Source organism: Leuciscus leuciscus, assembly GCF_965113295.1.
Source record: "Leuciscus leuciscus genome assembly, chromosome: 23".
In the NCBI taxonomy this organism is placed as follows: Eukaryota; Metazoa; Chordata; class Actinopteri; order Cypriniformes; family Leuciscidae; genus Leuciscus; species Leuciscus leuciscus.
Window position 1 is genome coordinate 9,813,869 of NC_138747.1, and position 20,716 is coordinate 9,834,584.

At 41.8% G+C, this 20,716-nt stretch overlaps 2 protein-coding genes across 4 annotated transcripts in view; one reads left to right on the forward strand and one right to left on the reverse strand.

Moving 5' to 3' along the window:
- The window catches only part of chd5 (chromodomain helicase DNA binding protein 5), a 45,896-nt gene that overhangs the window by 16,132 nt on the left and 9,048 nt on the right, over positions 1 to 20,716 (forward strand). Inside the window, exons 8-31 of one of the 2 annotated variants that reach the window (XM_082154990.1) lie at positions 6,498 to 6,664; positions 6,785 to 7,003; positions 7,704 to 7,910; positions 8,014 to 8,225; positions 8,327 to 8,458; positions 9,468 to 9,576; positions 9,690 to 9,881; positions 9,962 to 10,162; positions 10,434 to 10,571; positions 10,930 to 11,051; positions 11,216 to 11,389; positions 11,563 to 11,704; positions 12,462 to 12,593; positions 13,157 to 13,274; positions 13,373 to 13,497; positions 13,978 to 14,224; positions 14,318 to 14,490; positions 15,907 to 16,081; positions 16,194 to 16,259; positions 16,862 to 16,950; positions 17,038 to 17,171; positions 17,253 to 17,397; positions 20,333 to 20,492; positions 20,590 to 20,669. In XM_082154990.1, the coding sequence (XP_082011116.1) occupies positions 6,498 to 6,664; positions 6,785 to 7,003; positions 7,704 to 7,910; positions 8,014 to 8,225; positions 8,327 to 8,458; positions 9,468 to 9,576; positions 9,690 to 9,881; positions 9,962 to 10,162; positions 10,434 to 10,571; positions 10,930 to 11,051; positions 11,216 to 11,389; positions 11,563 to 11,704; positions 12,462 to 12,593; positions 13,157 to 13,274; positions 13,373 to 13,497; positions 13,978 to 14,224; positions 14,318 to 14,490; positions 15,907 to 16,081; positions 16,194 to 16,259; positions 16,862 to 16,950; positions 17,038 to 17,171; positions 17,253 to 17,397; positions 20,333 to 20,492; positions 20,590 to 20,669 (3,659 nt within the window). Of the gene's footprint in view, positions 1 to 6,497; positions 6,665 to 6,784; positions 7,004 to 7,703; positions 7,911 to 8,013; positions 8,226 to 8,326; positions 8,459 to 9,467; positions 9,577 to 9,689; positions 9,882 to 9,961; positions 10,163 to 10,433; positions 10,572 to 10,929; positions 11,052 to 11,215; positions 11,390 to 11,562; positions 11,705 to 12,461; positions 12,594 to 13,156; positions 13,275 to 13,372; positions 13,498 to 13,977; positions 14,225 to 14,317; positions 14,491 to 15,906; positions 16,082 to 16,172; positions 16,260 to 16,861; positions 16,951 to 17,037; positions 17,172 to 17,252; positions 17,398 to 20,332; positions 20,493 to 20,589; positions 20,670 to 20,716 lie in introns of both variants that reach the window. The other variant, XM_082154989.1, reaches the window with a different exon arrangement.
- On the reverse strand, positions 325 to 3,517 carry LOC309487385 (uncharacterized protein). Of its 2 annotated transcripts, XR_014201833.1 has the most exons (3): positions 2,795 to 3,517; positions 2,653 to 2,759; positions 890 to 1,082 (listed from the first exon to the last, which is right to left on the reverse strand). XR_014201833.1 is itself a non-coding variant. In XM_082155033.1 (2 exons), the coding sequence occupies exons 1-2, from the start codon at positions 3,215 to 3,217 to the stop codon at positions 343 to 345; spliced, it is 1,305 nt and encodes a 434-aa protein (XP_082011159.1). In that variant the 5' UTR covers positions 3,218 to 3,517; the 3' UTR covers positions 325 to 342. The 2 variants fall into 2 exon arrangements, 1 of the variants encoding a protein (XP_082011159.1); XM_082155033.1 differs by having other exon boundaries at positions 325 to 1,082; positions 2,653 to 3,517.

The following is a 20,716-nucleotide window of genomic DNA, read 5'->3' on the forward strand; positions in this document are numbered from 1 at the left end:
AAAGGTCCCAAGAGGGTATGGAGGGAGGACGAGGAGGATTTAATCGTCTCGCCCCCCTAAGGAACCTGATGACCAGGTCGTGCTTTCCTTCTTTTTTGCAATCTATGTGGTCATGATATGCTGAAATAGCAGCAGCATGTACTTTAAGAGTGGAGGGAGACAGCCTTCGCTCCAACCCTTGCTGCAAGAAGGAAAGCACTGACCCTATCGAACATCTTCGGGGGTCCTCTCTACGGGAGGAACACCAATCGACGAACAGGTTCCACTTCAAGGCGTACACACGTCTCGTAGATGGCGCTCACGCAGAAGTGATGGTGTTAAGTACCTCTGGGGGTAAGTCACCTAGAACCTCCGCGTCCCGTCCAGGGACCAGACATGGAGTTTCCCGAGGTCCGGACGCGGGTGCCATAGGGTGCCCCGTCTCTGAGTCAGAAGATCCTTCCTCAGAGGAATGGGCCAGGGAGGGACTGTCACAAGGAGCATGAGTTCTGGGAACCAAGTCCGGGTGGGCCAATAGGGAGCCACCAGAAGGACCTGCTCCTCGTCCTCCCTGACTTTGCACAGGGTCTGTGCAAGTAGGTTCACTGGGGGAAATGCATATTTGCGGAGGCCCCAGGGCCAGCTGTGTGCCAGTGCATCCGTGCCGAGTGTTCCCTCGGTCAGGGAGTAAAACAACTGGCAGTGGGAGGTCTCTGAGGAGGCAAACAGGTCTACCTGAGCCTCTCCGAACTCTCTCCAGATAAGCTGAACCGCCTGGGGGTGGAGTCGCCATTCTCCCGGGAGCACAGCTCGTAATAGCTCGTCGGCCACACGGTTGAGCACACCGGGGACATACATGGCTCGAAGCGACCTCAGATGCTTCTGACTCCAAAGGAGGAGATGGCGGGCGAGTTGCGACATGCGACGGGAGCGTAGATCACCTTGACGGTTGATGTACGCAACGGTCGCAGTGTTGTCCGTACGGACCAGAACGTCTCTGCCCTGAAGAGGCCTTTTTAAGCGGCTCAGAGCGAGACGTACTGAGAGCAACTCGAGGCAGTTGATGTGCCAATGCAGTTGGGGGCCCGTCCACACCCCTGATACTGCATGCCCGTTGTACGTGGCACCTAGTGTTGTTTTTGGCGGCCTGTTTTAATTTTAGTTTTAGTCTAGTCTTTGTGTCAAGCTGTCGTTTTAGTTTTTATTAGTTTTAGTCACGTTCACACTCTTTTTAGTCTAGTCAAGTTTTAGTCGACGAAAACTGATGACATTTTAGTCTAGTTTTAGTCAACGAAAACTGATGACATTTTAGTCTAGTTTTAGTCAACGAAAACTGATGACATTTTAGTCTAGTTTTAGTCGCAAAAACTGATGACATTTAAGTCTAGTTTTAGTCAATGAAAATTGTATTTTAGTCTCTTTTAGTAATGCAATTCTATTTAACCCAGTCAATATAGAATTTCAAACAAGGTTATCTTATTATATTTAGTATATTTAGGGCTGTGACGGTGGCAGTTTTTTTTAGTTTTTTTTTACCACCGCGGTAATGGACCAACTACCGGCGGTGGTTGGGGGGTTATTTAAAAAATAAAAAATAAAAACTCGTTTTATATTTCCACACAAAGACGCGTGATATAGCCTATACTCTGCGCTCTGAGAGGGATGTGGGACACGAGCAGGAAAGAGACCATCGATCTCTTCATGATATCTTCGTGTTTTCTACTTGATGTGAATTGGTCTGAAGAGCGAATTTTATCCTCCACAAGGGCGAGATATTTAGGCTATGTTTGAGATTGCGCTGCCAGAGAAAGTGAAACTAAAAATCACCCGCGCGTGTGAAAGGCGTTTTACAACTAAACTTGACGCGCCCTGTCTAATATAACAAGCACAAACGGTGTTAAAAAGAATTTGACATGCAAGTACAAATGTAGGCTATCTGTCCTACAGCCTTTTTCTACTTTACCACAGTAAATAATACGAATATAATAGGCCTAATTAAATGCGAGCCAATGAAGAAACGTTTATAATCCCTTTAGAAAATGGGTGAGACGTGAGTGAAGATTTGGGAAAAGAAACAAGAGATTCCATGCAGGGATCAGTCACGATTTTTGGATATTCGATTAGTTTATTTAATTATAGAACATCGAATAGGTTGTGCGATTATTCTCTAAAATAAAATCTCCATGTTCTGGTGCTGATGCGGTGACGCGTTCATGTAACCAGAGACGCTGCCAATAACATACAGCTGTCACAAAGAACCGGCAAAAGTAATGATTATGAATGTGTCAAATATATCAATGAGACATTTTAATAGAATAACTAATGGAGTAATATTGTTAAATTCGCTGATAATCGGGTGACCAGGTCGCAAACCAGAATTTAAACCCGACAAAGCTATGGGTTCACGCACAACTCTCTCATTCGTCGTGACGTTATAACATTTCGTCTCGTCTCGTTTTGGTCAACGAAAATGAAGAAACATTTTAGCATAGTTTTTATTTTGTAAACCACATTTAGTCTCGTTTTTATTCGTCAACGATATTGCATTATACATGTATTTTAGTCATCGTCACATGACCAGCATTTACGTCTCGTCTCGTCTCGTTTTCGTCAGGTGATAACGGTTCGTTGACGACAATATTTCGTCATAATTTTCGTTGACGAAAGCAACACTAGTGGCACCCCAGCCGGTGGCAGAGGCATCTGTGAACACCACAGCATGCCTGGACACCTGTTCCAAGGGGACTCCTGCCCGAAGGAACGAGGGGTCTGACCGCGGACTGAAGGTCTGGCGGCACTCCGGTGTGATTGCCACCCGGTGAGTGCCGTGATGCCACGCCCATCTCGGGACTCGGCCGTGAAGCCAGTGCTGAAGCGGTCTCATATGAAGCAGCCCGAGCGGAGTTACCGCTGCTGCCGCTGCCATATGCCCCAGGAGCCTCTGAAAGAATTTCAGTGGGACCGCCGTCCTGCCTCTGAACGTGTTCAAGCAGTTCAGCACCGACTGAGCGCGTTGCTCTGTGAGGCGCGCTGTCTGTGCGACCGAATCCAACTCCATACCGAGAAAAGAGATCCTCTGCATGGGGGCAAGTTTGCTCTTTTCCCAGTTAACCTGAAGGCCCAGCTGGCTGAGGTGCCTGAGCACGAGGTCCCTGTGTTCGCATAACTGATCTCGAGAGTGTGCTAGTATGAGCCAGTCGTCGAGATAGTTGAGAATGCGAACGCCCTGTTCTCTCATGGGAACAAGGGCCCCCTCCGTGACTTTCGTGAAGACACGGGGAGACAGGGCCAGCCCGAAGGGCAGGACCTTGTACTGATATGCTCGACCCTCGAACGCAAAGCGCAGAAACGGCCTGTGTCGAGGAAGAATCGAGACATGGAAGTACGCGTCCTTCAGGTCGATCTTGGGGACGGATGCATTCGAAAATGCGTTTTTGCGTGAGCATTTTGAAGGGTAGCTTGTGAAGGCTCCGATTCAAAACTCGCAGGTCCAAAATCGGTCGTAACCCACTACCTTTCTTGGGTACAATGAAGTAGGGACTGTAGTGCCCTGACCTCATATCAGCTGGAGGGACCGGCTCTATCGCGTCCTTCGCCAGTAGGACTGCGATCTCCGCGCGCAAGACATGGGCATCGGTTGCTCTCACTGTAGTGGAGTGGATGGCCCGAAACTTGGGGGGACGCCGGGCGAGCTGAATCGCATAGCCGAGCCTGATGGTCCGAATGAGCCAGCGAGACGGACTGGGGAGCGCTAGCCAGGCTCGCAGAGATCGTACAAGCGGGACCAAAGGGACCGTAGGCGTACCCGGAGTGGGGCAGCGAGGTGGAACACAGGGGCTCGGCTCGGGAGGCTCTCTCTGGGAGGCGGCCCGTAGCGGAGTCTGAGTGTGCTGTGCAACACTTACCTGGTTCCACGAGGCCGGAGGTGCAGGAGTTGCGTTCTCGAACTGCACACTGCTGCCTGCTGGCGATAGAAGAGGCGGATGAAAGTGGTGAGGATTCTCTCCCCCCCACTGCTCTCCGGGCCCTCTTCGGACCCAGAGACGGAAGAAACTGCTCTTTTATTGAAAATTTGGGTACCGCTGGTTTTGAGGCCAGCGGCGGAACAAAAACAAAAGGAAACCAAGGATTTTCCACCCGGCCCTCTTCCGGGGGATGGAGCGATGCGGTCATCGTCTCCTGGAGAGCAGTCCCTGCCATCTCTGGGTCGCCTGTCCTAGGGCCGCTTGCTCCTGGCTTTGCCGCCCTTCTTTGCGGCCCGCCTGCGACTGGCTCCACGGCGCCGATTAGATGGAGGCTGCTGCGGCGGCGCGGGAGCAGGGGCAGACGCAGGAGGCCGCCCTCGGCGACGAGCAGACTGAGGGGCCGCAGGCGGTGGGGTGGGGGCAGCAGCTGGCCGCCGCGGCAGGATGTGTTTGATGGCCTCAGTCTGCTTTTGTACAGCCGAGAACTGCTGGGCGAAGTTCTCGACCGCGTCGCCGAAGAGGCCGGTCTGGGACACGGGGGAGTTAAGGAACCGGAGTTTGTCGGTCTCCCTCATGTCGGCCAGACACAGCCAGAGATGGCGTTCCTGGACCACCAAGGTGGACATCGCACGACCCACCGACCGCGCGGTCACCTTCGTCGCACGAAGCGCGAGGTCCGTCGCAATGCGAAGTTCCTGAAGAACTTGGGGATCGTGACCACCCTCGTGCAGGTCCTTCAGTGCCTTGGCCTGATGGACCTGCAGCAACGCCATAGCGTGCATGGCAGAGGCAGCTTCCCCACAGGCCTTGAAAGCCTTGCCGGTTAAATCCGACGAGTACTTACAGGCCCGGGAAGGAAGACACGGTTCTCCACGCCAAGTGGAGTTAGGGCACAGTTGCATCGCAACGGCCCGTTCCACTGGCGGGATACGCGTGTATCCCTTAGCCGCCCCGCCATCAAAGGTGGTGAGGGAGGAGGAGCCACCGGGACGGTTTCTGGCAGTGAAAGGTGCCGTCCATGTCCCTGTAAGCTCCTCATGCACTTCCGGGAAGAAAGGCACTGGGGTGGGTTGCTGAGAACCAGCACGCGCCACCCCGAGATACCAATCGTCCAACCTCGAGGGTTCGGGACACGGTGGAGGATTCCACACGAGCCCGACCCCGTTGGCGGCCCGGGAAAGCATGGCCATCATCTCCGGGTCCGTCTCAGGCACTGCTGGCACACCCGAAGGAGGCAGCGGTGCCGAGTCGTCATCCGCGGAGAAGTCTGACCCACCCTCCGATGCAGCGATCGACATCTGATCTTCACAGGGAGCCCCAAAGGAGACAACCGGTACACACCACGAGGATGGTCCAGCTTTCTCCAATGGGGGCTCAACTGGCTGCGGAGCGTGAGAGGGGTGAGGGCTCCTAGGGGGTTGGTTCCCCGAAGGAGACGCGCTCACCGTAATCCTCAGGTCACCCGTGTCACTGCCCGAAGCAACCCTCTGAGGAGGATTTGATCGAGGCAGAGGCACGGGGACTCCGCCCCTTTGCAGGAACGTGAGTCTCGACCGCAGCTCCGCGATGGTCATCTTCCCACAATGGGTACATGACTCATCCACAAACGCCGCCTTAGCGTGTTTAATGCCCAGACACACGAGGCAACGCATCCAAAAAACACACAGATAGAAAGTCATCTTTAAAAAGACGCTGTCTATCTGTGTAAGCTCTTTTAGGGACTGCTCTCACTGGTGCTGAAACACGCAGGGGAACAGTCACTGCGAACACAGACAGGAATGTGCACCTGTCTGTGCACTGTCTCTCTCTCTTGCTGGCTCTTACCAGCTGTAAGAACAGCTTTTGAGCGCTATAATGGCGCACCTTACCAGCTGTTATAACAGCTTTTTTGTTTGCTCAGTATGCAAAACAAAACAAAAAAGACAGAGAAAAAAGAAGAGAGAAAGAAAGAAGACTGCTCGCGCTGCCGTGCTGTAACGCCCGCACCGGGAAGGAGAGGTCCGAAAAGGCTCGTCTTTGAAGTCACTCTGTGTAGAACGCATCGAAGTGCTTGGCTCCGAAGCAAAAAGCTGAAGTGCAATCACACCAGCTGCTCGTTAAATACCCGCGCTGCGAGGCTGCGCAGCTGATGCAAATGATTGCACGCCAATGTGTATTGGCTTGTTTTAGTTTCACTCGAAGTAGATTGGCCTCTCTAGCGAGATTCCTATTCGTCGTTCACCACGACGTACGTCGTAGTGACCGGACTATAGGGAAAGAAAGTTCAAAAGAACAGAACTGATTTTAATTAGAAATCTTTTGTAGACATTTTGTATTTACTGCCACTTTTGATCTACTTTGATTCAATCCTTCCTTGCTGAATAAAACTAATCATTTCTTTCTTTCAAAAAAAGTCTTACTGACCCCAAACTTGAGCAGTAGTGTCTTAATGACAGAATCATTGTTGTACTGAAATATTGTTTTTAAAATTATAAAGTATTATGTGTTGAAATTGCACAATACTTATGTTCCATAAAACAATAACAGGTTTCTCATTAAACTGTATTCGTGTAGGAGAGGATGGAGATGGCTACGAGACAGACCATCAAGACTACTGTGAGGTTTGTCAGCAGGGAGGAGAGATCATTCTATGTGACACCTGTCCGAGAGCATATCACCTGGTGTGTCTGGATCCAGAACTGGAGAAAGCCCCAGAAGGCAAATGGAGCTGTCCCCACTGCGTGAGGAAATAGCTTCCTGCTTAACAACAAGCACACACATGCAAAACAATACATTCTAGTATATTCAAGGCCACAGAACCTGTGCTATTTGAATTGACAGTTTACCACCTCATCTCTCAGGAAAAAGAAGGCATTCAGTGGGAGGCCAAAGATGACGAGGAGGAGGAAGACGAGGTTGCAGGTGAGGAGGAAGATGACCACATGGAGTTCTGCAGAGTGTGTAAAGATGGAGGAGAGCTGCTGTGCTGTGATACCTGCCCTTCCTCTTACCACATCCACTGTCTCAACCCACCTCTTCCTGAGATTCCCAATGGAGAGTGGCTGTGTCCACGATGCATGGTGAGAAACGGATGCATGGATCAGTTCAGGTCAATGCAGTTGCAAAGCAATCATTTTCTCTGAGACAAATCGCAGTCTCTCGAGTAGCTGAAAATAAAACTTGCTCTGAAGATGATATGTGTGATATATTTCATGATAAGGTTTTTAAAAGTGTCCATTTTCATGATATCAAACATAAAAGTCACCATCAATTAAAAATATTTATTTTTTTATGTTTATTAGAAATTATTTATCTGTGCACACCATTATTATTACTATTTAAAAAAAAAATGTATTCATGTGCCCTCAAAAATAGCTAAATTAAAAAATATTATTACAATGTAAAATAACTATTATCTATTTTAATATTTTAATTTTTTCAGCAGCTATTACTCTTCAGTCTTCAGTGTCACAAATATTCTTCTTGATTTTAATATGCGGATTTGGTGATCAAGAAACATTTCTTATCAGTGTTGAAAAGAGTTGTGCTGCTTAATATTTTTGTGGAAACCATGATACATTTTTTCAGGATTCTTTGATGAATAGAATGTAAAAAAAAACTGCATAAGTATGACTTCACAAATGTTTATGTATATATATATATATATATATATTTTTTTTTTTGATATGCTTGAATGAAACACAAACCGCAAGTAAATATAGAAATTGTTTTGAACATTGTTTGCAGTTGAACAATATTCCTCATCCACATTTCCCCTAGTGCCCACCGCTAAAAGGGAAAGTCCAGAAGATTCTGCACTGGGCGTGGGGCGATCCTCCTCTACCACCTGAGGTTCCCCCTGGGCAGGATGGAGAGAAGGTGGATGGTTTGGCCAAAATACCATTGAAGGGCCGTCCAGAGAGGCAGCTGTTTGTGAAATGGGCTGGCCTGTCCTACTGGCACTGCTCCTGGGTCAGCGAACTTCAGGTGGGATTCCCACATTACCTCAGCAGAGCCAACGTTAATTAAATCATGAATGCTCTTTTGGCTTGTTCCTGTATCTCAGCTTAAGTTCTTTCCCTTGATGCAGTTGGAGCTATATCACACGGTAATGTACCGTAACTACCAGCGGAAGAACGACATGGACGAACCGCCACCGTACGACTATGGCTCTGGGGAGGAGGAGCTTAACAACGAGAAGAGGAGGAGCAAAGACCCTCAGTATGCAGCCATGGAGGAACAATTCTACCGCTACGGCATCAAGCCGGAATGGATGATCATTCACCGGATTCACAACCACAGGTACGGTGGGCCACAGTCACTTGTGCTAAAGCTACTCTGCTTTTCTTGCTGAAAATTCAGATTTATTTAAATGCTTTAAGACTGTGTTGTGTATGTTGAAGTTTTGATAAGGATGGAGATGTACACTACCTGATCAAGTGGAGAGATTTGCCATATGACCAGTGCACCTGGGAGACTGATGACTTCATTGTCCCAGATTATGACAGCTTTAAACAAGCCTACTGGGACCACAGGTAAGCCGTTTCAAGTTTGTATGTAGATTTAGATGGTACGTCAACATGAATGTAGAACTTTCCTGAAGAGGGTACTAAATATTGTATGGCCTGAAGCTCTTAATCATCAGCCTTAGAAATTCAAGCGAAATATTTTATATTTATAATGTTTTTTATTAAGTGGAACAGTAAAGAATATTTTTAGCTGAAACTGTGGTCCTTGGTGATTCATATAATGCAAGTTAATTTTATTTTATTTATTTTTATTTATTTATTTATTCATTTAGCTGACGCTTCTATCCAAAGCGACTTACAATTGCTATATATGTCAGAGGTCGCACGCCTCTGGAGCAACTAGGGGTTAAGTGTCTTGCTCAGGGACACATTGGTGTCTCACAGTGGATTCGAACCCGGGTCTCTCACACCAAAGGCATGTGTCTTATCCATTGCGCCACCACCCCTATAGCTACCATCACTTTGAGAGTTAAAAAACAAACATATATTGGCAAAACAAAGTTTATACCTGTAACTGAATATTATTACAATAACTTTGGTTGAATGGTTGAACTTTAGAAATGTAGTAAAAACTATAATGAATGGAAAAATTTACTTGTTTACTGGTCATGCTCTAGAAAGTATTTCATAGTATATATTTTTTAATTCAAATATTAATGTGTTATATTTTAATGGTAGTTTTGCTATTTAGAATTAGTTCTTTTTTTTTTACTACAATAACAATACAAATACATTTTTCGTTTTTTATACTGTAAACTACATATCAGTTAAATAGGTCAAAATTATGACATGGTTGAAAGACAAAAGGCAGAAATACAGATATTTGATGTGTTTAAAACTAAACTGTTTATGCTAGGTTCACTTTATGTTAAATCATATTTTATCTATATCTAATACGATAAACTTCTCACAATCATTATTTTATATATATATATTTTTTTATGCCTCTAATACTTAAAAAATAAAGTAATGGAACGCTATGTGTGAAAAGCACTTACACTCACACTTTTTCCAGGAATCAGGTGCTCGGTGAAAGTTATCACCCCCTGCTGTTTAGAAAGGGAAAGAGACTCAAAGAGGAAGGGAAGAGGAGAGAACCTCCACCAGACACTCCAGTTGTGGATGTGAGTTGCTATTTTGCTTAATGTATTTTTGCTACTTTTTCAGTTTTCACTTTTTTTGCGTAGATTGAATCCCATTATCACTCCCTCCCAAATGTATATGTCATTGGACACAGCCCACCATCAAGTTTGAACAGCAGACATGGTACATCGATGACACAGGGGGAACTTTGCACCCATACCAGCTGGAAGGCCTGAACTGGTTGCGCTTCTCTTGGGCCCAAGGAACCGACACAATCTTGGCTGATGAAATGGGCCTTGGCAAGACTGTGCAGACTATAGTGTTCCTGTACTCACTCTACAAAGAGGTCTGGGCGCCACTTGAACTTTCTTTCAGATGCACTTGAGAGTGGAAGGAAACAGAGTGTAACTGAGTTGCTTGTTTCAGGGTCACTCCAAAGGGCCGTTTCTGGTCAGTGCGCCACTCTCCACCATCATCAACTGGGAGAGAGAGTTCGAGATGTGGGCTCCGGATTTCTACGTGGTGACTTACACCGGGGACAAAGACAGCAGGGCCGTCATACGCGAGAATGAATTTACCTTCGAGGACAGCGCCGTCAAATCGGGTCGCAAGGTTTTTCGCATGAAGGTGAGAGAATATTGTTATTAACGTCAACCCGATGTTATAATTAATTCACAGTGAAACATTCTAATGCTTTTTACCATGTTCCAAACAAAACAATATTTGGCACCAAAACACTTTTTTGTTCACAAAATTCAAAGATGATTTTTACTGGTACCTGAGTACATTTTTCAGCATCCAAACAATTTACAAAGTATCCTAGCTTCTGAAAGGTTTAATTTAGAGATGCATTGTTTCTGATCAGAGTCAGTTGTTATATCGCACTTTTCCATCACAGAAGGACACGCCGATAAAGTTTCATGTCCTGCTGACATCATATGAACTGATCACCATTGATCAGGCCATACTTGGCTCTATTACCTGGGCATGTCTGGTTGTGGATGAAGCCCATCGACTGAAGAATAACCAGTCAAAGGTACAGAATTCAAGGAAAGATTTACATTTGCTTTGCTGACATCATCATAGTCATAACAATTGTAAAATGTAAAATAAAAATAATCTTTTTATTACTAATATTAAATATTTGATTTATAACCAGTTTACATATTGCATATTTAAATTTTTCATTTTACCTTAGTTGTACATTGTTTAAAATCCTAAAAAATTTATGTAATATAAACTAAAACATTTTCAGGTTTAAATTAGATTTTGAATAGCAGATTTTTCAGTGTCTCTGACTTTTGTGCCCCACTTTATATCGTAATATTATAATGTAAAGCTTTAGATATTTTTAAGGTTACTTAATAAATTATAATCAATAAATCAACGCTCAGTTTTTCAGAATTCTGAATGGCTACAAAATCTACTATAAGCTGCTCCTGACCGGAACCCCTTTGCAGAACAATCTCGAAGAGCTTTTTCACCTGCTCAACTTTCTCACCCCAGAGCGCTTCAAGTAAGATTGCAGACTGCATGATTCACCTGGTGATTCATACTGTAGATCCGCTCGTAGAATAATGATCCCCCGCAGAGCAATCTCAGGGCTTATAATGGAACATGTTTTTCATATTTTCAATTCTATCTTCCCTTATATCCAAATGAAAATGTTGCTGTGCGCAGTAACCTGGAGGGCTTTCTGGAGGAGTTTGCGGACATCTCGAAAGAGGACCAGATTAAAAAACTACATGACCTGCTGGGGCCACACATGCTCAGAAGACTGAAGGCAGATGTGTTTAAGAACATGCCGGCAAAAACCGAGCTCATAGTGCGAGTAGAGCTCAGCCCCATGCAGAAGTCAGTCATAGTTTGTCTCTTCCTAATGCTTAAGTTTTTTATTTATTTCCATTATTGTTCATTTATTTCAAGTAATACATAAAAAAAAAAAAAAAAATTATGGTTTTACTTTTCCATTAACTATAATACCCCTGTTTCACATGCAAGATCATTTAATATTTTTTCTCTCACAGAAAATACTACAAGTTCATTTTAACACGTAACTTTGAGGCATTGAATTCCAAGGGAGGAGGGAACCAGGTGTCCCTTCTTAACATCATGATGGACTTGAAGAAATGCTGCAACCATCCCTACTTGTTTCCAGTGGCTGCAGTGGTGAGGAGGGGAGGGGAGGAGAACATATGGAGGCCCCCAATTTATACCACTGCTGTTGTTTATTTTTAGCACATGTAATGGCAATACAGTTTCTGTTTTATAAGAGCTATTTAAAGGCTGTGAAGCTTTTGTTCAGGAGTGTATTGTTTCTTAGAGTCTGAAGCGAATTTGATGCATAATACTAGCCTTATATTACATTGTCAAGTCCAAGGACAAAAAGTTCTGGCATATTAAAGTTGTTTAGGTCACCTTTATTTATATAGTGCTATTATTCAAATCAGCTTCACAGTAATAAACAGGAGAATAACAGAATCAATGATGCAAACGTCATCAAATATGATCTTTAAATTAATTATTTTACTATCAGAAGTTAATATCAAATGTTACAAAAGATTTGTATGTGATATAAATGCTGTTTTTTCTTTTAAACGTTCTATTCATCAAAGAATCATGACAAAAAATAGATCACGGTTTCCACAAAAATGGTATTATTTTATATTATTTACTGTTATTATAATTTTATTGATAATAATAAGAAATGTTTCGTGAGCATCAAATCAACATATGAGAATGATTTTCTAAGGATGATGTGTTGGATCAAAAATTGTAAATGAAATAGAATTTAAATTGTAATATTTCATATTTAATGTGATATTTCTGGGGTTATTTTTTCATCAAATAAATGCAGCATTGGTCAGCATAAGATATGGCATTATGTTAAAATAGTGTTTAAAATACTTCATTTTTATGCATGCAGGAAGCTCCGGTCTTACCCAACGGTTCTTACGATGGTAACCTCCTGGTGAAATCCTCAGGGAAACTCACCCTGCTTCAGAAGATGCTAAAAAAACTCAAAGACGAAGGGCACAGGGTTCTTATCTTCTCTCAGGTATAGTGTGTGGTATTTATTCCCTCTTTTGAAGCTCAAAATGCCATGTGAATACGGACTTGCCTCTATTTCAATGGAAGATTAATTAGATGGTAAACTGTGAATAGAAAATAAAAGTGGAGCTCATTCATCTTTTAAATGGAGTTGACAAATGAAAAGGCGGAGCCTATATTTATCTCTGCTTTGTTGTTTAGTCCTCTGACTTTTTTCCCTCCCATTTTAAATTGCCTGTGGAATCAATGCATCCATTAATTTGATGAATGGCACAGGTAAAGGGGGGTTATCTCGATGAGACTTCATTTTTCCACCCTTTTCTTTTCTAAGTGCTTGAGAATAAACATACATATTAATGTTATAGTTGTTTCTTCGGTCTTTTAAGCTTGATTAAAGGGGAGTGTCGTACTTCTGTCCCCTCTTGTTGTTGTATTTTGCATGGATGGAATTAAGTATGAGCTGGCAAGCCAGGTTTGCTTTACATTGTGCTTAATGCTGCCATTTTTCCCTTTGTTGGATAACGGTATCTTTGTTTGTGTCTTATCCTGCACTGTTGATCCCTCTCTCAGATGACAAAGATGCTGGATTTGCTAGAGGACTTCCTGGAGTTTGAGGGGTATAAATATGAGCGTATTGACGGGGGCATCACAGGGGGGCTGCGACAGGAGGCCATCGATCGATTTAACGGTGAGGATGCCGGCAGTAAACCTGCAGTGATGTCTGTGCGTGTGTGGGATAGTGGATACTAAGGCACTCATACTGACTGTGTGTCACCCTGTGTGCAGCACCCGGGGCTCAGCAGTTCTGTTTTCTGCTCTCTACACGTGCTGGAGGATTGGGCATCAATCTGGCAACCGCAGACACCGTGATCATATATGACTCTGACTGGAACCCACACAATGATATTCAGGTAATGCAAACAACAGTGCTGGGGAAGTAAACTGTGTAGTTAAAATACTATTAAAAGTATTTAACTGCACTACAAGCTACTAGCAAAAACTGAAGCTATCTAAAGTGATCTATTATAATTTTTTTTATATATGAATTGTATAAAAAAAAAAAAAATGTTTATGTATATGAGATATTTTATATATATGTATATTAATATATATAGTATATATATAATTTTATTTTTTAAATTGGCAGTTTAATCTGGATGCTTAATGTTTACTGCTAGACAATATGAAAATAACAATAACTATATATATATATGTGTGTGTGTGTGTGTGTGTGTGTGTGTGTGTGTATATATTAAACATATAATATTGATATATTACATATTATGAAATCGTGTTTATCTATAGCTCTCCATTATTTAATTATCACTTATGTTTTTCTTGCTTGTGTTCTTCTTTCACTTTGTCTTCATCTATTCTCTTTGTCCATGCAGGCATTCAGCAGGGCACATCGTATCGGGCAAAATAAAAAGGTGATGATCTATCGCTTTGTAACTCGGGCATCCGTAGAGGAACGTATTACCCAGGTGGCCAAGCGAAAGATGATGCTGACCCACCTGGTGGTGCGTCCTGGCTTGGGCTCTAAGACAGGCTCCATGTCCAAACAGGAACTAGACGACATCCTCAAGTTTGGCACTGAGGAGCTTTTCAAAGACGATGTGGAAGCTGCCAGGACGATGGGTAAGCTGAAGTGGTTTAAGATAAATGCTTCTGCACTTTGTTTGTGGATTTGATGGATTCCAGTAGTTGACGTCCTAAATCTTTTTTTAGCAGGAGACAATAAAGAAGGAGAGGAGGGTAGTGTGATACACTATGACGATAACGCCATCTCTAAACTGCTGGATCGTAGTCAGGATGCCACTGAAGACACAGAAATCCAGAACATGAACGAGTACCTGAGCTCATTTAAGGTGGCTCAGTATGTGGTGAGAGAGGAGGATGGAGAGGTGAGATACAGATGCTTTACTGTCTGTTCCTCATGCCTCTTTTTTATTAAACAAGGGATCAAAGATGAATGGTAGCTCATCCTTTCAGAATGACTACCTTAGAAATGCTTTATTTATTTGACTCTTCTATGCTCAAGAGGGCATAGTTTTGCAAGTTGCAGCTTTTTCACAAAAGCCCCTTGGATTGTGGTTTGCTTATGGTTTTAGTATTATGTGGAGCAGCATTGTTCCTGCTGGGGAAAAAAAATCTGATTATTTGGCAACTCTGAATTGTTTTGTTTTTTTTGCAGTCTGAAAAGACAAAAAATTTGCAATGCAGTGTAAACGATGTTTACACCTGTTTCATAATTTTTTTTATTATTAAAATAATTTTTCTTTTCAATTAAACATTGGGTTGTAATTGTAAATCATTTTCTTTATTTTGTGACCTGACTGCCGGTCAGTTTTTTTTAATACTTCTATTTAACAAGGAGGGATTCAATTGATCTAAAGTGGCAGTAAAACATTTATAATGTTACAGAAGATTTCTGTTTCAAAAAAATGCTGTTCTTCTGAACTTTCTATTCATCAAAGAATTCAGCTTTGCCATCACAACAATAATTAAAAAATAAAAGAACAGTTTATTTTTTAAATTGTAATAATATTTCACAATATTACTGTTTGTACTGTATTTTTGATCAAATAAATGTAGCCGAGGTCTTAGGAAACTTCTTTCAAAAACATAAACAAAATGTCTATGTAATGTCACACAATGTACGCAGTATTTGGAGCTATGTTCGAATGCGCTCATTTGAACTCTCTCTGGCTTTTTTTCTATGTAGTGAATAGTCAATTGTGAGTAAGTGAGAAAGTCAGCAGTTTTAGACATGAATGTGGAAAATGTCAATTATTCTCTCATGTACCTATTGGGAGATGTCATGATAGAAAATTGTCCAGTTTTCCATCCTTTTCCACACTGACAGACAGCTACTATCAATTTGAGAAAGTTTTTGGGGATCATGCTGATGCTAACATCATTACTTTAGCAACCCACATATACACCGCTGTCTGAACGAAGGAATTTGATTTCAGCAAGAGATAAATGACAGTGCAGACAGTAAGTCCTAAATATACAGATTTGTGTGGATTTTCTACCTTGGAGTACCGTGGTATATGAATATGGTATTCATTCGGTACCTTGTTATCAAAGTACCATTAACCATACCTTCACTGTACCATGGTGCCAAAAACCTGTATTATGGAGGAAAGGCTTCATGTAGCTTAAGGGACTAAATAATACAAACACAATTATATTATCTCATATACAAATCCCAAATATTTAGGATTATTGTTAATCTATAATAATTATAATTATCTTAACTTAAGTCAATAAGAGGCTGTGATGTATGATCTGTATTTGTGTTGGTGTTCCTGCAGGAGGAGGTCCAGAGGGAGATTATTAAGCAGGAAGAGAATGTTGATCCAGACTACTGGGAGAAGCTCTTGAGGCACCATTACGAGCAGCAGCAGGAGGATCTGGCCAGGAACCTGGGCAAAGGGAAACGCATCCGCAAACAGGTCAACTATAATGACGCCTCTCAGGAGGATCAAGGTACCCAAACATAGATGCTGACAGTGCTATAACTCAGCATAAAACTGCATATATATGTGTACAAGAATTTCCGTCTCAATCCTGTTCTCAGAATGGCAGGATGATCTTTCAGATAATCAGTCAGAGTACTCTGTCGGGTCCGAGGATGAGGATGAAGATTTTGAGGAACGACCTGAAGGTAGGCGTCCTAATTTACACAGTTCTGTTCAAAAGTTTGGGATCAGTACGATTTTTTTTTTTAAAGAAATTAATAATTTTATTCAGCAAGGATGCATAAAATGTATCAAAAGTAACAGTTAAGATATTTCTAACATTACAAAAAGATTTCTATTTCAAATAAATGCTGTTCTTTTTAACTTTCTATTCATCAAAAAATCCCGGAAAAAAGTTTGGAAATCTCGGTTTCCATATAATATTAAGCAGCTCAACTGTTTTCAACATTTATAATAATAAAAATTGTTTCTTGAGCACCAAATCAGCATATTAGAATGATTTCTGAAGGATCATGTGACACTGTAGACTGGAGTAATGATCACAGGAATACATTTTAAAATATATTAAAATAGAAATAGTAATAAGTAGAAATGATTTGTTATTTTATTTATAAATAATTTCACAATAGATTAAATAAATGTAGCCTTGGTGAGCATAAGAGACTTCTTTCAAAAACATAAAAATACAAATCTGACCCCACATTTTTGGACAGTAGTGAATGCTTGATGGCAGACATCAACGTACTTGGAGACTTTCAGTCAGCTAAATGAGTTACTTTTCCTCCAGGAGGACGCAGACAATCTCGCAGACAGTTGAAGAGTGATCGGGACAAACCGTTGCCGCCGTTGCTGGCTAGAGTTGGTGGAAATATAGAGGTGAATCTTCTTACAATATTATGAAAAGTGTATTGTGTAATTCCTTTCATCAGGTGAAGCTTTGGCTATTTACCTTTGGGATTTTAGGTATTGGGATTTAACGCCCGGCAGCGGAAAGCCTTCCTGAATGCGATTATGCGCTGGGGAATGCCCCCACAAGATGCCTTCAACTCTCACTGGCTGGTCCGTGACCTGAGAGGGAAAAGTGAAAAGGAGTTCAGGTATGTGTGTGTCTCTGGGTCTCTGTTCATATTTTTTTCTGCATTTTCATTCGTTGGTCTTTATTCTTGTGTGTTTTTCAGGGCTTATGTGTCTCTGTTCATGAGGCACCTGTGTGAGCCGGGGGCAGATGGAGCAGAGACATTTGCAGATGGGGTCCCGAGGGAAGGCCTGTCCCGCCAACACGTTCTCACCCGGATCGGTGTCATGTCTCTGGTGCGCAAGAAGGTGATGAATTACTTACTGCATTTTATGTGCACTGTTTTGATGGAATTATTATATACTCCTGGGCAAAAAACAAAATGGGTCAAAATGGCTAAACACTAAGCTTTTAATTGTCTTAACCACAAATTATTGGCCAGGAAATTAACAAAATTTAAGCAAATGCACTACTTAAAAAAGCCACCCATAGAAAAATGTATTGCTCAGAGGTTGCTCTTTTTAAGCTCATGAGACTTAGTTGTGATTCTCGTATATCTCTTATTTTAGTATCAACAATGTCTCAGATGTTTCTCCTAAAATTACTTAGGATAAATAAAAGTAGACACAAATGAGACGAGGAATGTTTGAGAGAAAAAGAGCAAAAACTGAGAATGTGGTAGAAGAAACAGAACATCTCTTTATTGTCTTGCTGCAATCTCTTTCAAGACTCCATTATAGGAATATTTTATTGCTCAGATGTAGCTCTTTTTAAGCTTAGGAGACTTAGTTGTGATTCTCAAATATCTCTCATTTTAGTATCAACAGTGTCTCAGATGTTTCTCCTAAAGACATGAAAAAGTTCTGAGAAAAAGGAGTAACATGGGAGATCTCTTTATTGTCTTGCCAAGGTTGCTCTTTTTGTGTTATTATTATCATCATATTATTATTATTGTTATTATTGAGATTTTGTCTGAAACTTTGGAGGAGACAAATATGAGACCACCGGGGTCTTTAGTTTAGGAGAAAAATCTGAGCACATTGTGTGATATATTGAGGTCTCTTCTAAACTTTTAGAGACAGATATGAGAGCTCCAGTTTCTCTAGCTGAGGAGAAAAATATGAGCATAGTGTGTGATGTTGTTGAGATCTTGTCTGAAACTTTAAATGAGACAAATGTGAGCGATGCAGAGTCTCCAGCTAAGGAGAAAAATATGAGCAGTGTGTGATGATGATGAGATCTCTTCTAAAACTTTAAAGGAGACCAATATGAGAGTGTTAGAGTTTTTGTCTCAGGAGACAAGTGTGAGAAGCAGGAGACTCAAGCAAAAGTCTCCTTTTGATGTTAAATTAACCTCATTTTTGTCTAAGAGAAACATTTGAGATGTTAATGATCTCATTTTGTATTTGTATTTCCTCTGGGCATTGCTGTCTCAGAAAAACATTAAAGGCAGAATGAAGTTTTTGCAGATAATGGGAAATTGTGTGTGGAGTGATGAATCACAATGAAACACGAGTTGCATGGTGATGCTACAGAGCTGTGTCTTCAAAAATCTGCTGAGAAATATTATAATAAATGCATCTTTACCACAGTGAAGCATGGAGGAAGAGGTGTCATTGTGTGGGAGCCTTTTTATCTGCTGGTATTGGTGAGCTACTTCACTGTGAATAGTCATTTAATGGTTTGGAGTACAGGAGAATATTGCAGAATGGCTTGCTTCCCACAATTGATCAGATGTTATTTTTCAACAAGACAATGTTCGTGCAGTTATTTTATCTACAGTATTTGTGCTAATTTCCTGACCAGTGATTTGTGATTAAAATGGTTAAGCCCATTAAACTGTTGTAATTTAATGTAAATTTAGGTTGTATAAACACACACGAAGATTAAGATTAAGGCAAAAAGGTAATATTGTAATAAAGGGGACATATCATGAAAATCTGACTTTTTCCATGTTTAAGTGCTATAATTGGGTCCCCTGTGCATCTACCAACCCTGAAAATGTGAAAAGTGACAACCCAGTAACCCAGTTGTTTTGGCTAGCCTTTCTCTGCAAGCATGTCAAATAAGCCGATCAGATTTCGCTCCCCTTCTGACGTAGAAAGGGGATCTTATTATAATATTTCCACCCCTTAATCTGCATGTTTCCACCCACGGCGGCGCCATTTGGTTTATAACAGTGTAACCAGTTCTAACGCAATGGCAAAAGTTGGAGCAAAGCATGCAAACTGTTCTGTCGTTGCTGCACAGACGAGCACAGAACACTATTTGACCAAAAAATATCACAGCTGTCTTATAAAGACCTCAGGGAACTGTCAACTTGTGTAAAAGTTAAACATGACAGTACATGCAAGTCGATGAGATGAATCAATGTAACTCTACAACAACTACATAAATGTATCCACTAACCATTCAGAAACATCCAGGTGCTTCTAATAGTTGCAACCTCTTCCTGAGTGTCTCTGTAAGGCTGCACTACGCTACTGGTTATTTCTGAGATTTGACTGAAATTCGCTTTTGTTATTACCGGAGTATCCGAAGCTTGTACAAAGGATCAGCCCTCTTCTGAACAGAGGCGGGGAGCAGCAGCTCATTTGCATTTAAAGGGACACACACAAAAACGGCGCAATTTTGGTCACACCCAAAAAGGGGCAACTTTGTCAAGCTATAATAAATGATCTGGGGGGTATTTTTGAGCTGAAATTTCACAGACACATTCTGGGGACACCATAGATTTATAATACATCTTGTTAAAAGGGGCATAATATATCACCTTTAATAAATCCAACGGGTAATCCAAACAGGACCATAGCAACATACAATACATCCACTAAAGACAACACCAGACACTTAACTGACAGAGAACCGAACATACAGTACAGAATATACAGGTGATGATGATGATTGAGTTCACAGCTGAACATAATTCAGTGTTCGTGACAAAGGCAGAAGATGACGAAACACAACGAGTCCAAAGTAACGTGATTGTGACACCCAGGAGTGTATATGAACTGCATAAATATGTATTGTTAGCAAATTATTTTTAAATACCCTTAAAAACCCAGATTTTTTTTTCAAGCAATACATATTAAATATGCATCCAAATTAAGCAGGTCTTTAAAATTTAAATAAAATACATATTTAAAAATAAAATAAATTTTATTTTATTTTTAAATAAATTTGACAAACGAAAACTACTTACATTTTCTCTTGCTCTTGTTTTTGTTTTTGTTGTGTATGTAGGTTCATGAGTTTGAGCATGTAAATGGGAAGTTTAGTACACCAGATTTGATTCCTGTGGGATTGGAGCTGAAAAAACTCACTGAAAGTGTCTCATCGGACCCCAACACGCCTGTTCCTGCCAGTCCGGTTCCGACTCAACCCAGCACACCTGTTCCTTCAGGTGGGTGAGAGTGTATGTGTTCTATATAATGAAATGCTGGTGGTTTGTGGTTAATTAGACAGTAATATTTGCTTTTCGGTTTTTTTTAACAAAAAAGATAAGACGGAGTCGGTGTCTGGTTCTCAAGAAGACAAGGAGATTACAGAACCAGAGAGTACCAAATCGCTGGACCCTGAGGTCAGACTGAAGTCATCAAGAAATATCTCCTCTATCTCTCATTTCAC

Coding starts and splice junctions, on each gene's coding strand:
- LOC309487385 (XM_082155033.1), bottom strand. CDS start 3,217: ATGAGAGAACAGGGCGTTCGCATTCTCAACTATCTCGACGACTGGCTC. Junction 1,083..2,652: donor CACCGGCTGGGGTGCCACTA/GTGTTGCTTTCG, acceptor ACGGGCATGCAG/TATCAGGGGTGTGGACGGGC.